This window comes from Barbus barbus, assembly GCF_936440315.1.
Source record: "Barbus barbus genome assembly, chromosome: 31".
Taxonomy (NCBI): Eukaryota; Metazoa; Chordata; class Actinopteri; order Cypriniformes; family Cyprinidae; genus Barbus; species Barbus barbus.
In genome coordinates, this window is record NC_136759.1 from 25347862 (window position 1) to 25365260 (window position 17399).

Below are 17399 nucleotides of genomic sequence, written 5' to 3' on the forward strand. Positions count from 1 at the left end.
GCGCTTGTCAATGGGACCATCTGTTGTTGTTGCATTCAGTTGCTTCTTGTGGAACAACTGAATAGTGCAAAGTCAAATCATTGCACATGTGACTTGCATGTACAAATTACAAAAACTGGATGGTGCGAGTACTACTTTGATGGTGGAATTTGCGTCACGTGCATTGTACACCGTACGCGTAAAAAACAAAGTATACACTTAAAAATAAAGTGCTTCAAGCGATGCCATAGAAGAACCAGTTTTGGTTCCAAATAGAACCATTCAGTCAAAGGTTATTTAAAGAACCATCTCTTGCTTATATTTTTATAATCTGAAGAACCTTATTCGCCACAAAGAACCTTTTGTGAAACAGAAAGGTTCTTTATGGAACCATTTAGACAAACATGTTCTTCTATGGCATCGTGAAGCACCTTTATTTTTAAGAGTGTATTTTGGCCAACATATTCATAACTAGTCAGCTAAAAAATACATTTTGGTTAATGGCACAAATATTTGAAGGCAATTCTATCACTGCCTTGAGTACTGAGGTTTGTTTCCACCACAGTAAAACAAGAACAAAGTAAACAGATTACTTTCAATAAGACTGCGGTCTTGCAAATTGTTGAGCAAGCATTTGCATCTATGTACTTGTGTCGAGTAGTTTTCTGGCCTAAATCTACAATTTTTACTAATTTCCGCGTAAATTGTTCACAAAAAAATAAAAAAAATAAAAATTATATATATATATATATATATATATATATATATATATATATATATATATATATATATATATATATATATATATATATATATGTGTGTGTGTGTGTGTGTGTGTGTGTGTACGAGTTGTCTGATAGATGGATATGTCAAGAGAAATCTTTCAAAGCCACTGGAAACACGGGAAATGCAAAAGAAAAAGAGTTATGCTACAGTTTTGTACAAAACACCTTCAGTTTCAACAAATGTCCTATGATAACCTTTAAACATGCAAACAAACTTCTTGAGGAGCAATTGTGATTGTGATGAGCACAAAGATATTGGAGTACTGTCGTCACTGGCTTGAAGTACTAAAAAGCCTTATAAATAATTCTGCATGTTTTTCTTCCCCCAAACAACATATACATCGTTTCCTCTCTTTTTGAGTAGTAGAAGCCAGTTTAACAGTACCAGAGCTTGAAACAAAACACTGCAGCTTCAAATCCAGATCCCCATACATGGGAAAGTTACTGAGAGTCCAAACTTGTCCTACCACCATTTTGCCCCAAGCAAAGGCACTTAACCCCAGCTTGGTCTAGGACAGGGGTGCCCAATCCTGTTCCTGGAGACCTACCTGCAGAGTTCAGATCCAACCCTGAGTCAACAAACCTGTCTGTAATTATCTAATGCTCATGAAGATCTTAAATAGCTGGTTCAGTTGTGTTTGATCAGGGTTTAAGCTGAAGTTTTTAAGATCTCCAGGACCAGGATTGGCCACCTCTGCTCTAGGTGGACTTAATGCAAGTTGCTTTGGATGAAAAGTAAATACCTTATCTTGCAATACTAATCCAGATGTTAGAAAGCCTCTGTGGTGCCTCAAAGAAAATGTTTGTGACTGCAACAAATCATTACAATAAAACACTACCATAACCGGAGGTCCCTTTAACAGCTGTAGTTAAAGTGCTCGTTTCTTTTGGAGATTCTTCCTGATCTGCGTGTATTGTGTCCTACCATCCCATCATTTGTAGCCCAGGACCGGAGTTCGTATTTGTTACGACTCATTTTGTGTCTGTCCACTTTTTGACATTCTCTGTCAAACTGTCTTTGTAGCTTTAGTGCCAGTTCTCGGTCCTCCTTTTCCTGATTCATTCGCTGGACAATCATATCATCAAGCCTGTCATAAGCACCTGTCCGGGACATTTTTGTCTGTAGAGTGTCTTCCAAATGTTTTGTTTTTTGGCTTCTCTTCTTGCCCCTTCTTGAGGTAGGTCTGTTAAGGACACAGCTCCTGGTGTTAGGCTCATTTATGAAGTTCTCGGGGTCTTTCGTACCCTGATTACAGTGTGCAGCGTGTTTATTAAGCATCGCTTCACAAATTTCTGTGGGCTCACAGAGTTCTTCACATCTGCTACGCCTTTTTGCGGATAAAGTATCTGCGATGGTTTGAGTTGTCGACCTGATGTGAATGCTAGCAGGCTGTGTACCTTCCTCTTTGTTACACTGATCAAATACAAGCCGCCGTTTATTACAGATTACAGGTTTATCCTTCCGATCCTTAGCACTTGAATCACAAATGCACTGATGATCCTGCGAGCTGTCCTTGGCTACAGCACAGCTGCAGAGTCGGCTGTCCTGTTCTTCAACGGGACTCAGTTTAAGGCTTAGATCCTCTGCGATCGGACTCGTGACTGTACCTTTTGAGGTCACCTTGATGCACTGACGATCAACTTCAATCTGCTTCCACTTCTGCAAGATGGTCGGGCTGGCCTCATAGCTTGTGGACTTTTGCAGAGTGCGTGTCAAGTTCCTAGGGGTTGACTTCACGATCGTAGGCTCCAAGAGTCGCCCATCGGGCAACCTTTTGGGTGGAGTGCACGGCGAGCAGACAATAGGCTTGAAATGGTTGAGTTCTTCCGATATGCTATCATTGCTCTCGGGGCTAATGGACCTCTCTGGTTTCGTTTGAAGCACGAGTGACGCGGATGAGGTGTGGATACCCCGCCAGTGGTGTCTTTTATCTAGGCTCAATACCGGGGCTGAGAAAGAGCGACTGTTTTCCGAGGAGAGAAGGATTCCAGCGTTGTAACTATGAGTGATGATAGCCTAGAGTGGGAAAAGAGTGGTTGAGTGGCATTACTGAATATAAAAATAACTAATTTGCCTATTGCCAATCCTGCCACAACATTTGCCATTTCCTAGAATGGGGATGTACAGTCCTGCTCCTTAAAGGGTTAGTTCACCCAAAAATTAAAATTAGCCTGTGTTTTACTCACCCTCAAAGCATCCTAGTTGCATATGACTTTCTTCTTTCAGACGAATCCAATCGGAGTTATATTAAAAATTGTCCTGGCCCCTCCAAGCCTTAAGGCCGTTTCACACGGAGCGCATTTTGCACCGCAGGAACCTTTTCAACTACCCACTTTTTGGCGTTTTTGCACCGTGGGAACTAGGAACAGTTTTAGTTCCAGGAACTCCGTTTGGAGGAACTAAATTAGCTCCTATTTCAGAGTAGGGTCTAAAACAAGGAACTATCCATGACGTAACGCTGATTGGCTAAACCCGTACGAAAACACCCTCACCCGCCATGATTTAAAACACTGTGTAAACATTGTATCATACTGAGAGCATTTATAAATGCCATTTACCTGAAGACTTTGTCTACGGTGTTTTGTGTTTCTATCAGCCTCAGTGAAATGTAACACCACAAATTGTCATTGGAGATTCTTAGTCCTCCTTTCCGTTCTTTCAATCGCTTGACGTATGTCAAAATTCCATGTCCATTATTGTGAAACCCGCGAGACACAACAAAAACACAGCTCCGATCACAGCATCCTCCATCCTCCTGTTGATAACATTGTTCTTCTTGGTTTACGTTGCTGAACGCCGCGTGCAAATAACGTCGCTGTCGCCCGGCTTACGTCACTTCTTAGTACTCACTGTCGGTGCGAATGCAACCCTTTAAATGGTACTGGGAAATAGTTCCACAAAAGTACTTTAGAACTGTAATTTTAGTTCTGGAACTAAAGCAGTGCGAAAGGCCCTAATGTGAAAAAGTGAGACAAATTGCAGACGAACGTTGCTTTCACACCGAGTGCGCAACGAATGATCTCCTTCTGCTAATTCACGCCTGCACACTAGGTGGCGCTGACCAACAATGCATTTTTCCTCAGATATGTGTCTCCATATTTCAAACGTAATAAACACTTTTTTCTCACTTCCGCTGACTGTGGTACTTGGAAGCTGTTCCTGCGGATGACGTAGGACATAGGCGCCGCGCGTGCCTCTGAGATATGCAGGAGCAAAGGAAACAAAGTTTCCTTACTTTAGCAAAGGAAAACCAGTCTCTTTTGGCTTACATCGAAATCCTCCAACATTTTTCTGTACAAATCCTTGTTTTTGTGCTTCTAATTAATGACCGGCATTTTGTTTTGTTCTCTCTCTGCGTTAATTGCCTAATCAAACAACGCCGACATCCTACCTCATCCGCTGGAACAACTTCCAAGTACGACAGTCAGCAGAAGTGAGAAAAAAAGTGTTTATTACGTTTGAAATATGGATATTTATCTTACAAAAACACATGGATTCGCTACAGGAGGCCTTTATTCACCCCCCGAAGCCGTGTGAGGCATGTTTTATTAAAGATGCGCATACTTTATTTCACATCTTGAACTGTTGACAACAAACACCCGCTTTCCCCCATTGTAAGGCTTTTATATAACTCCGTTTCGATTTGTCTGAAGGAAGAAAGTCCTTTACACTTAGGATGCTTTGAGGGCGAGTAAAACACAGGCTAATTTACCTTTTTGGGTGAACTAACCCTTTAAGTTTCAACATCGGGCAGAGTTTTATGCCAACCTGCCCCAACACACTTGCCTGGAAGTTTCCAGTGATCCTGAAGATTTTGATTAGAAGTTCAGGTCTGTTTAACCAGGATTGGAGCTAAACTTCAGAAGCAGGGCATAGGTGCTGTGGCCTAGTGGGTAATGTTTAAGGGGGATTATACACTAAAGCTCTGGCTATGCATTTGAGAAATAGGAATGCACAAGATCCATTTAGAGGGCGTGGAAAAAATAAAGGTGGTTGTAAAATCAAGTGTGAATATCACAGATTTCACTTCTGAAAGCACAACTCCACCTTCCTGAAATTCTCATTTTGGTGTGGTGCAGATGTTAAAATTTGGTTGAATGACCAAGTGTCACTTTTCAAAATGAAATGTGTTAGCCAGTGTTTTTTTGGTGTAGTTTAAACAAAGTAAGGCCTGAAACATCATCATTGTGGATGTAAGCAAGGCCAAAAGCAAACTTGTCATGTCCACAATCCATGCCGGATAGCGGCCTGCCTGTGTGACCATGCAGACAACAGCACAGCTACATGTGATTTGAAAGAGATATTCTGGCCATGCTCATGGTCGAAGGAGGTTTGTGTGCTCAACTGTGCGTAAGATGGGACAGAACATACCTGGGCCTATAACCTCAGGTTTCTTTAGGGCAGTGTTTTTGTTCCTGGAGTCCCCCACCAACAGTGCACATTTTGCATGTCTCCTTAATTAAACACATCTGATAAGTAGTTGACTGATATAGATTTTTTTTTTAATGGCCAATGCTGCTTTCTTTGAAAGCAGATATCACACCATATAATTTAAAAATATTATAAACACATGCATAACAAATGCTGAAGTTTAGATTTGTTGATGAATGCTGACAGTAGATGATTAAAGTATTACGTTTACCAATATTTATTAGTAACAGAAAGGAAACGCTGTAATACTTTTTCTCTTTACTTTTTTTTTTTTTTAAGAAAATTAATGAACATGATGAATGGGTGCTCTGTGCACTCAGAAACTGGCATTTTCTTACACGTCGACCCAACAGAAAAACTGATAATTTAAAAAAAATGGTAAGTATTGCCCGATACATCAGCCTTATTGATACACTGTTCCAACCACTACACCCGATTCAGATCATCGGCTCATTAGTAGAGACTCCAGGATCTGAAATAAGTGTTTCATACAAAGAAGATCCTCCAGGAACAGGGTTAAAAACCACTGCTCTGGACCAGGGTTCTTTAAATCTGACGCTGGATTGGTGTTTTCAGGTGTGTTTAATTAGAGTTGGAGGTAAACTCTACAGAACAGTGGACCTCTAGTGCCATTTATGAAGAACCCGGCTCTAGCAAAAAGTATGAAAAGTTGCTTTGGATAAATAAGTCTTCTTCTATATAGTTTTACTATATAGAATATTTTATATTCAGCAACTAAAGATGAGAGCCAAACACATTTTTTGAAACAGGATTGGTGTTCTTAAATTAGACCGCTGATTATTTGAATATACTCATTAAAGCATTAACTGAAATATAATACCTTGTCAGGAACGGCATGATGTGTGTGAGCTCTGGCTTTTCCTCTTCCATCCTCAGAGTCTGTACAGCTCCTGCTCCTCTGAACAGCACTGCTATGAAGACAACTGTAATACAGCACAATGACCGTATGGATGTTTATCTCTCTTTAACACAATCAGAAAACAGCTTATTGAGAGAAGCATCAAAATTTAAGTCTCAATTTCCGTCAATTTCCACAAAGTTCATGTTTGTGGCAGTTGTATCACTATAAAGGCAATTTGTTTTAAAATAACTCTCTGTTTTTTGTGAATTTTGAGTGAATATTGTTAAATATGTTTAAGTGTATGGCTGCAGTCTAGACAAATGGCTTCTCTGAATAACTTCTAACACACTATATTTTTGATTTGCTTGACACTTTACATAATTTCTATTCCTCTGTTATTTTATAGTTTTGATGACTGTTATCCTAAAATGTCATAATGAACAATAAAGTAGTGTGTGTTTGTTCATAGTAGCGTATCCCATTATTTCATGCCCTCCACTCTAGAGACAATAAATCAATAAAAAACATATAATTTGACCACTAATAATAAGTATATTTAAAAAAATCATCATGTCAAATTCTATAAGCGCAATACCCTCTATTGAAAGCAGGGGAGCATCTTGTTTTTCTCACAAATGCTGAGACATGTCTGGTCCTCTTTCCCACCGGCTCTTCATTCTCAGAGTCTGACACCCCACAGAGCTGAAACACAGTAAACTACCGTGAGAAACGAACGATCAGACATAATTGAGCGGTTACTAAACAGTTAAAGGGACAGTTCACCCCAAAAATGAAAATTCTGTCATCATTTACTTTATCCTCATGACGTCCTAAACCTGCACGAGTTACTTTCTTATGTTGAACATAAAAGATATTTAGAAGAATGCTGGTAATCAAACGTTGATGTCCCCCCCATTGACTTCCATAGTATGTCTTTCCCTACAATGGAAGTCAATAGGGACTATCAACTGTTTGGCTCTTCAAATATCTTCTTTTGTGTTCAACATAAGACACTTGGAAGGTTTGGAATGACATAAGGGTGAGTAAACGATGGCAAAATTTCATTTTTGGGTCAATTATTCCTTTAATACAAGAAATATCCCAAATTATGAAGTGAATGTGTCCGTGTTTAGACCCAAGTAGGTAACGATAGAAAGAAGAGTTTTGAACATACAGGATATTGACAAAGTTTCAGCATCCCACACTCTTCTTTTCTGTGGATTTTTTTCTTTCTCTCTTCCGTTTCTTCACTGCTTCCACCCTAAAGAGATAACACTGAGCTTTATATATGACTATTACTGTATTTCAGGCTATAATGAGAGCATATAATAAAACAAGCTTATTAGAGATCAGAAGTGCTTTGCATTTTACCAAATGTCGTACAAGAGATGTTTGTGGATGTTTCCACGTTGTTGGAATAGTTTAGGAATTTTATTAAATGTTAAAATCGTAGTGCATAGTACCACAAATATTTTAAAACTATATGTTTTTTGTGTGTAAGTTTTTAAATAAGTTCATGTGAGAAAACTGCAAGGAAGACTTTACTCGGTAGCTTACCTTCGTCTTTTGTTTCTCATACTCTTGACGCATTTCTCCAGATTTATGAATTGGTACAGGTGCACGAAAAATGTCTAAGAAATGAAAGCATAAATAGGCTATATGACCACAGTAAACACATTGGATGCTGTTTAGAAACTGAGTTCTGTCACTAGCTCCACCCACTGGACACACACATGCCTGGACAAGTCACCACAACCAGGATATATACTACTACTATAATACTGACAAATGCCTTGTAAGTATATAAGTCAGATGTGGGTAATAAACATACACAAAACTAAAAGTAAGTTCTTTACAAAAACAAAATCTATTTTAAGTACTCAGTTCATATGAAATGATTTGATCAGGTTTTACCAAACTAGAGTGTTTGCTCCAGTTTGACATAAAATCAGCAAAACGCCATTTACATGCTCCAACAATTGTGTTTAACGTTTTTGGTAAAACAAGCCTTTAAAAATCGTGTTTAGTAGCCATACGACAGAGTACTGAGCCGCGACGCGACTGGGCGTTATACAGCGCAGCCGGAACGCGTCGAGTGTGAACGCCCCCCAACAAAACACCGCTGTTTTTCCTCCAGACTCCAGCTTGTTTTTTCAAACCCTACTTACTTGTTTTTGAACATTTACGTTGTTACGCTGTCCAGTGCAAAAATATTACATTTATAAAATAAATGTTTTAGTTGTATTTCTAACCACTCAAATGTATCGACTGAACTGAAATCAGTGAAGCTGGAAAACTGTCATGCCGCGATTAGTCGAAGCGTAAATAACTTCAAACTCATGATTATGTAATATAAGCGCCACGAGCCTCCGTCTGCGGTCTGTCCGTCTCTCTGCTCCATCCTCCGCCTGCATCTCTCCGGGTGACTGAGGCGGATCAGCTCCCAGAGCTCGGCGTTCACCAGGCTCTTCTCCCGGGACTGTTTGCGGGCCCAGCTGGACACCCGCAGCCGGCACAGCGGACAGCACAGGCTGGTCAGCTTCACCGTGCGCTGGAAACACTGCAGGCACACCGAGTGTCCGCACGGCATCGTCACCGGCTCTAGCAGGATCTCGGAGCACACCGGGCACCGGGCCTCCTCCAGACTCAGAGGAGCGCTTCTCTGCCCCAGTCCAGCGGATTTGGCGGACCCCAGCGCCGCCATCTTCAGTGCCGTGAGCCAGCGTCTGGGTTTGAAAACAAGCCCCGCCCGCCCAGCCATGGCGTCACATGCAGCGGAAAACAAGCCCCGCCCAGCCATGGCGTCACATGCAGCGACACAGTATTTACAATAACTACTTCATTTATTATTATTATTAATGTATTTTATACAGTGGCCACAAAGTATTTGGGGATTTAAATAATTTCTAAAAAGTAATTAAATAAGCCATGTTTTATCATCTTAAACAAATAAATGTTATAACAAACTAACTACAATGAACAACAACAACAACAAAAAACTAAAATGAATATTCTTCACTATTTCTTGATGACCACTGAAAATTAATCGTGACAATGAAAATGCTCATCGGAAACTACCATTCAAAAGTTTAGAGGATTTTTTTTTTTAAATAGAGAAATTAATTGTTTTATTCAACAAAGATGTGTTAAATTGATCAAAATTGACTGTACTGGCTTTTACATTCTTACAAAAAATAAAATAAAAATAAAAAATTGAACGTTATATTCATTTAAAAAAATCCTGAAACGCATCATTGCTTCCACAAAACGTGAGGCCTACTCACCCTCAGTTGCTCCAAAACTGTATAAAGTTTTTTCTTTCTTTCTTTCTTTCTTTCTTTCTTTCTTTCTTTCTTTCTTTCTTTCTTTCTTTCTTTCTTCTTGTTGTTGTTCTTCTTCTTTTTCTTCCTCTTATTATTATTATTTTATTTATTTTTATTTTTTGTAATGATGATGTCTATTTTTTTGTAAGCCGTCTCTTTAAAGTAGGTAGCGCACCAAACCAGTAGATGGTACCGAATATGACAACTAAGAATTATAGCAGAATTTGTATGGGTGCCTGCTCATGTTGGAGAGAAGGAAATGAGGAGATGGACAAGATAGTGAAACAGGCTCTTAAGCACAAAAATATCCACATACATATAGCCTTGAGTAAACCAGAAATTAAAGATTTAATTAAAGTAGCTGTCAGAAAGATGTGGCAAGAGAGATGGGATGAAAGAAGCAAAGGGCGACATTTTTATAATATAGTATAATATATATATATATATATATATATATATAAATAAACAATTTGGCCATGTCAGAAGTGCTTATGGTAATAGAAGGGATGCTACAGTTATATCTCGATTGAGAATTGGACACTCTACTCTTAATAAATCACTCCAGATGATAGGAAAACATGAATCCGGTCGATGTAATCATTGTGGACTTCCAGAAACATGTGCTGATTAACTGTAGAGCATATGAAAGGGAAAGCATCCAGTTAAAAGAGGAATTAAAATCTGCTGGCATTAATTGTATGACAGTTCTCATAAAGGTTACAAAGCTCTTAGAAGTTTCCTGAAAAGAACAAATGTGACCCTGGACCACAAAACCAGTCTTAAGTGTCAATTTTTTTTAAATTGAGATTTAAACACCATCTGCAAGCTGAATAAATAAGCTGTCCACTGATGTATATGGCCGAGATACAACTATTTGAAAATCTGTAATCTGAGGGTGCAAAAAAAAATCGAAATATTGAGAAAATCGTCTTTAAAGTTGTTCAAATGAAGTTCTTAGCAATGCATATTACTGCCTCACACTCCATCCCAGTAGGTGGAGGAATATGCACCAAAAGCTGGTTTGCCAACCGCCATGAAACATCAAAAGAAGAAAGCAGTAGTTGCAGCAAAGCGCCTCTCTCTGTGGAGTTCAAGCAGAGAAGGTTCAGTGCTGGCAGTAATATGGCAGCGTACAGTAAGAAATGACTCTCCTTTACATCAGTTTATGTTTGTACTTGTTGTTTTCGTTCGGTGGATCTGGTGTTAAAGCTGCTGTGAAATGAAGCCATCACAGTTAGTGTTGGATTCCTCTTGAAATGTTGCTGGTCAATTGCATTTTTTTATTTGTTGTTATTATTATGATTTTCCAAGACAACTTTCTATCTTTTTGTCATTGCATCGGTTTTGTAGTTGATTAACTATATAAATTGTTATTTTTATTGTAACTTGGGCATAATACAGCCTACACATAACATGATTCCATAAAACTGCATTCCTCTTTATATAATAATAATAATAAATTTAATCAGCTTTTATTTATTAACAAAAATGTTTTAATAGTTTTAGATGCAGTGTATCATGTCACACTATTAGTGATTCACATTGCCATTCCAACCTTTTATGTATTAATTAATGCTGTCAAACGATTAATTGCATTCAAAATAAACGTTTTTGTTTACATAATATATGTGTGTGTAAATACACACACGTGCATGTATATATTTAAGAAAATATGCTACGTTTATATATTAAATATATTATATAAATATATACATGGAAATATTTAAAAAAATATATGCTATTTATGTGTGTTTTGATTAATCGTTTGACAGCACTAATATTAATACAAATAAAATAAAGGAAGTAATTGTGACCTTGTTTTCTGTCTCTTTAGTTGATGTTTCAAAAGTTGCCCAAGTGAAGACACAATGACAGTCGCTAGGGCAGCTGTGAAGGTGGTGCGTTTAGGGAGGATTTCCTACCGCAGTGCCTTGAAGGTCCAGCAGCAGCACATAAAGCAGCATCTGGATTCACCCAGCACCATCCCAAACACTTTATTACTGTGTGAACACGAGCCTGTGTACACCGTCGGCATCAGACAGGCTCCTTACCCACCTGAGGAGGAGCAGAGACTCACATCGCTGGGCGCAGACTTCTTCCGTACCAATCGAGGAGGTCTAATAACGTTTCACGGTCCTGGTCAGCTGGTGTGTTATCCCGTTCTCAACCTGGCCTGCTTTAAGAAGAGTGTGAGATGGTATGTGTGTGAACTGGAAAGGACGGTGATCAAGATGTGCAGTAAATTTGGGATCCAAGCCTCCACTTCTCCGGATACAGGTGTCTGGGTGGGCGACAACAAAATCTGTGCAATTGGTAAATACATTTTTATGTTTATATTTTTCTTTATATGTGTTGATTACTGGTCAAAACTTTGGGCACCTCTGTGTGTTATTTATTATTATTATGTCCCCCTTTTAGAATAATAGTATCAAATCTAGGGAAAAAAATACATGTATTGGAATTATTTTTATATTTGTTCACAAAAGTAATTTAAAACATTTCTATCACAACTAATAAAATACTTTTTTGTTTTTAAAGTGGATGAATTTCTTTCAAAAAAAAAAAAAAGGTTTGTAATTTTTGAAGTCTTTTCACTGCTGTAGCATTTCATGAAGTACAACATTTTGAACTATTAGATTTTTTTTAATTCACATTTATTTATTTAGTGTTTTATACAGTAGAGATAGCTTCAAAATAGTTATTTAAAATATCTTCAAAGTATATGTAAAGGTTATTATTATTATTATTACATTTACATTTAGTCATTTAGCAGACTCTTTTATCCAAAGCGACTTACACATGAGGACAATAGAAGCAATCAAAATCAACAAAAGAGCAATAATATGCAAGTGCTGTAAGAAGTCTCATTTAGCCCAACGCAGTTATATAATAAAAACAAAACAGATAGAATAGAGCAAGCTTGTGTTAGAGGCATTATTGCTTTTGATAATTATATAATAGATAAAAAGAAAACGTCTCAGGTTACGTATGTAACCATGGTTCCCTGATAGTTGGGAACGAGACACTGCATCCTTTAGGGGTCGCTATTGGGGAACGCCTCGGCGTGACCGGTGTCTTGAAGCATATATCTAATCACGACAATAACATTGGCCGTCGACAGCCTATGACGTTACTACCGGCGTGGCCACAGTATAAAGGGGCGCCGGGAAAATGCGTCATTCACTTCTTCATCTGAAGCTTGCGTCCACAGCATGGCACCGAACCTAGAGGATGCAGTGTCTCATTTCCCTACTCTCAGGGAAACATACGTAACCTGAGACGTTCCCTTTCGAGGGAACTTCGAACTGCGTCCTCTAGGGGTCGCTATGGGGAATAGAATACCCACGCCACCATGCTGAGGGGAGTGCAAGCCAAGCACAAAAGGCAAGCACTAAGTACCAACTCTACCCAGCTAAGGGAGTTGCCCCTGGGACGGTACGACGGCTGTCAGTGACATTATCCCCTTCGGCCAAAGGCCTAAGCTGTACCACTTACCATAACATGGATTGGTAAACACCGTCTTTTCAGATGCTCGGGAGGGAGCAGCATGCTCATAGGTGACCCTCTAAGGTGAGGGGAGCAATGCTAGCTTGCTGAATGACAGAGCTCCGGGGAGCGGAGAACCTAACTCTCAGCATGAGTGGGAACTCGGACGCTCAGAAGGGAGCGGCATGCTCATAGGTAACCCTCTATGGTGAGGGGAGCAATGCTAGCTCGACCAAAAAACAGCCTACCAGGGAGGCAGAAGGTGGCCCAACAACCTGGCATGACTGCTAACCGGAGCTCTAGAGAGCGGAGGCCTAACTCTCAAAATAGGAGAGGGACTCAGATGCTCAGTTTTGGGAGCGGTGTGCTCATAGGTGACCATCTAGGGTGAGGGGGGCACTGCTGAGCTCAACCAACAAGGACAGCAACCTAACAGGGAAGCAGAGAGGAGCCTAACAACCTGAAGTTGCTGCTCAACGGAACTCCAGGGGGAACAGGACCCAGTGAGAGGAGTCCTCAGACCCTCGACCGGGAGTGGCATGCTCAAAAGTAACCTCTAGGTGAGGAGAGCATTGCCAGGCCTGACCAACGGGGTAACTCAACAGGGAGGCAGCAAGAGGCCAACTTCCTGGTGTCATTGCCACAGAGCTCTTAAAGAACCTCCCGCAGTGAGGTTTTGGAGCACTGCCATGTTCAGAGCGGCGCTCTCAGCCCTCTGGCTGAGGCGGTCCCTACGACACAATCTGGGAACAGGAGGTGCATAGCTAGCTCTCGCAATGAGGGGAGCACACCCTAGCTCGACCAGAAGGCAGTGCCAGAATAAAAGGACAGTCCAGCAGCACCCAAAGGGAGACTGTCATCTGTTAGTAGGCGAACGTAGTCCTACACTCTCCATCTTGATAGAGAGCATAGACCAACGGGTTAGCCAATAACCATACATGTCTGAAGAGCTATCGCTCCTCAGAGTTAAAGCACTCAGGAAGGGTTTCCGCAGAAACACCTCACTCGTACCTCCGGGAAAGCAGTGTACTCAGGCCCACTCCACGGAGGGGCGATTCACTAGTTCGACTATAAGGACAGTGTGACTCAAATCTCAGGAAGCCTCTCGATGCGAGACACGAGTAGCGCATCCTGGCCGGGGCAGCTTCTCGAAGCAAACACCAAGCCAGGAGTTCAGGGAGCACATCACGAAGCATTAATCTCCGAATAAGGCTCCGCCTGAATGGAGGACCCGCAAGTCCTGGGTTGCAGCGCTATACTGGGACCTGAAGGCCAAGGAGGCTCCCGCAGAAGCCTAGCAACTTGGCTGCATGATCCAGCAAGCATGAGGTCGAAGATGTAGGCCATCATCCAGGCTGGATCTAGTACTGACAGGTGAGACCATATCCACAGGATCGAGAGGGCTCCCGGAGTGCAGTATAATGTGGTTAGAACATGCTATAACTCATCTGTCCAATAACTGCAGACAGATACCCACATCGCAATTCCTTACTGATAGGGAAATTACTGATAGGGAAGATTCAGCAGTGTTTATACATCATCAGTTACATCAACTGCTGACGTCAGTTCCCTGTTCGCTATTCCAGTGAGAGGCGAACACACTCATGCAGACACGGGTATTACAATTTGGGTAAAAACTGAAGCACTCACTTTCCCTCTCAGTAGTCGCGCGAATGCATCACGATGAGCACACGAGCGCATTCAACTCCCTCGAGAGCTGAACATGTTTGCTCTTCACCACACACACACACAACCCGCGAGCCGTGTGAAACTGTGGGTATCAGAACAAAGCCTCCGTGCGAGAGAACATGCACTCCTAGTCGTGCTTAGCTTCTGCTAACATAAACAAACGGTCAGTGAAGACGAAGAAGAGAATGACGTATTATTGCGCCGGTAGTAACGTCATAGGCTGTTGCCGGCCAATGTTATTGTCGTGATTAGATATATGCTTCAAGACACCGAGGCGTTCCCCCATAGCGACCCCTAGAGGACGCAGTTCGAAGTTTACAAATTTTTTTTAAGAATAGAATTAGAATAGAGAGTGCTAGAGTTAGAGGGTCGAATAAAGATGGAAGAGATGTGTTTTTAGCCGATTCTTGAAGATGGGCTAAGGATTCAGCTGCTCAGACTGAGTTGGGCAGGTCATTCCACCAGGAGGGAACATTTAACTTAAAAGTCTGTGAAAGTGATTATTATTGATTATTATTAATCAATAATAATCTATTGATTATTATTATTATTATTATTATGTTTTTGAAAGAAGTTTTACCAAGGCTCAACAAAACTGCATTCAATTTGATTAAAATAAAGTAAAACAATTATTTTTGAGACTTTTTTTTTTTACAATTTAATATTTCTATTTTAATAAATTATAAAATGTCAGTGTCACATATTTCTTCAGAAATCATGAGTGTACTCACAAAAAATATCCTATTATTATCCATGTTGATATGGTTGTAGAAGCCATGATGCAGTTCGATATTTTTTAATGAATATAATGTTCAAAAAATATTATGTATTTAAGATAAAAAAAATAAAATAAAATAAAACAAATGACTCACTTTTGATCAATTTAATGCACCTTTGTTAAATCAAATAATTAATTTCTCTCTTTAAAAAAACTTGACCGTAAACTTTTAACAATAGTGCCACAATTTGTTTACATTTCACTGGTCACTAGAAATATTGCAGAATATAAATTTTAGTTTGTTATAACATTTATTTGTTTAAAATGATAAAAACAGGTTTATTTACAATTTCGAGGTTTAATAAAAAAAATAAAACTGGACACCGTTGTACCTGTTGTCAACAAAATAAAGTTCAAGATAAGACTGAGAGAAAGTATGATTATGTTGTTTTGCAGGTATTCATTGTGGAAGATACATCACCTCCCATGGACTGGCTCTGAACTGCAACACAGACATGAGTTGGTTTGATAACATTGTTCCATGTGGGATTGTGGGTAAAGGTGTGACGTCACTGAGCCGAGAGCTGGGACGGGACGTACCAACTGAGGAAGCCGTACCAAAACTGCTGGAAGCCTTTACCGAACAGTTTAACTGTACTTTAATGTATAATCAATAAATGTATAAATAATTTTAAGTGTTTGAAATTATTTGCTATTTATGTGCAATATCATTTTACCTCTGTGGGAAAATACTGCGGTGGTACCATGGTACAATGATCTTATCAGATGGAAATGGTACAGCATGCTTGGAGTACTCATGGAGTAAAGTTGCTTCAAGTAATATCATGCTCCAAAAATGTTGTTCATGGTTGACCAAACAGATTTTCTTCATGGGTTTTGTTGAGAAATGTTGCTTGAGCAAGTGAACAGTATAAACAGTGAAGACCAGGAGTCAAAGATCTTCACATTTTCAAAGGCAGAAGTGATACAATACAGCAATACATTTTAGGATCTAACCTCAAACAATGTAAAATATAAAAACGCTAATAATAAATACAGGTATATGCTAAATTAATTGAGGTCAAAATACTAAGATCCTGACTGGTCATGAAAGAAAATAATAATTGTGTTCCACAAAATAAAAGTAGATATTAAGAAAAATGTATCTCTCTTATACCAATTACACATGTTGGCTCTAACATTCATAAATTATTAAAAAGAAAACCTCAATGAGATTACCATTGTGATCACCGTATCTAATGTGGAAGTTGTGGCCTAATGGTTAGAGAGTCGGACTTGTAATCCAAAGGTTGCGGGTTCGAGTCTCGGGCCGGCAGGAATTGTAGGTGGGGGGAGTGAATGTCCAGCGCTCTCTCCACCCTCAATACCACGACTGAGGTGCCCTTGAGCAAGGCACCGAACCCCCAACTGCTCCCCGGGCGCCGCAGCATAAATGGCTGCCCACTGCTCCGGGTGTGTGTTCACGGTGTGTGTGTTCACTGCTGTGTGTGTGCACTTTGGATGGGTTAAATGCCGAGCACGAATTCCGAGTATGGGTCACCATACTTGGCAGTATGTCACTTCACTTCATAAATACAGTTCCCTCCAAAAGTATTGTAACAGTAAAGACAAAATTGCTCTGTTGGCTGTGGAGTCAAGACATTTACAAATATGATTAAAAGATGAATATGAGACAAAACTACAGAATGTTACATTTTATTATTAGCCGTTTCAACACACAAATGTTTTACCAGCTAAGACGTTCAGCACTTTTAGAGTTTCATCCCTCTATCTGATGTGAGCATAAGTATTGGAGCAGTTGCCTCACAGGTCTTTCTAAGTGATCAGCTGTGTCCTGTTGCATTAATTCTTCAGATATTAAACGCAGGGAATGCATTGTATCAGTTATATCCATTACTTCTGTATTCTGAATCTTGCATTCGATGATGACACGCACAAACCAGGATGAAGATGAGGGAGCTGACGTTGAGAGAAAAGCAAGCAATTTGGATGCTAAAAGAAAAGAGGAAGTCAGTTAGAGCTCTACCAAAAACAAAGGGCATGGAGAAATCAAGAGTTTGGAAACCACCAGCAACCAACAGTGATCTGATCGGCTTCGAAAACA

General features: G+C 39.9%; 2 protein-coding genes across 3 annotated transcripts; one reads left to right on the top strand and one right to left on the bottom strand.

The window, feature by feature from the left end:
* Window positions 1-1488: 1488 nt before the first annotated feature.
* Window positions 1489-8776, bottom strand: rnf169 (ring finger protein 169). Its single transcript, XM_079387973.1, has 6 exons — window positions 8426-8776; window positions 7616-7689; window positions 7233-7319; window positions 6654-6760; window positions 6038-6140; window positions 1489-2781 (listed from the first exon to the last, which is right to left on the bottom strand). The coding sequence occupies exons 1-6, from the start codon at window positions 8760-8762 to the stop codon at window positions 1621-1623; spliced, it is 1869 nt and encodes a 622-aa protein (XP_079244099.1). The 5' UTR covers window positions 8763-8776; the 3' UTR covers window positions 1489-1620.
* Window positions 8777-10392: 1616 nt separating this feature from the next.
* Window positions 10393-16969, top strand: lipt2 (lipoyl(octanoyl) transferase 2). Of its 2 annotated transcripts, none has more exons than XM_079387974.1 (3): window positions 10393-10516; window positions 11216-11694; window positions 15731-16969. In XM_079387974.1, exons 2-3 carry the CDS (start codon window positions 11250-11252, stop codon window positions 15949-15951), a joined length of 666 nt encoding a protein of 221 aa, XP_079244100.1. In that variant the 5' UTR covers window positions 10393-10516; window positions 11216-11249; the 3' UTR covers window positions 15952-16969. The 2 variants fall into 2 exon arrangements, with proteins under 2 accessions (XP_079244100.1, XP_079244101.1); XM_079387975.1 differs by having other exon boundaries at window positions 10429-10614; window positions 15731-15967.
* The last annotated feature ends 430 nt before the right edge of the window (window positions 16970-17399 follow it).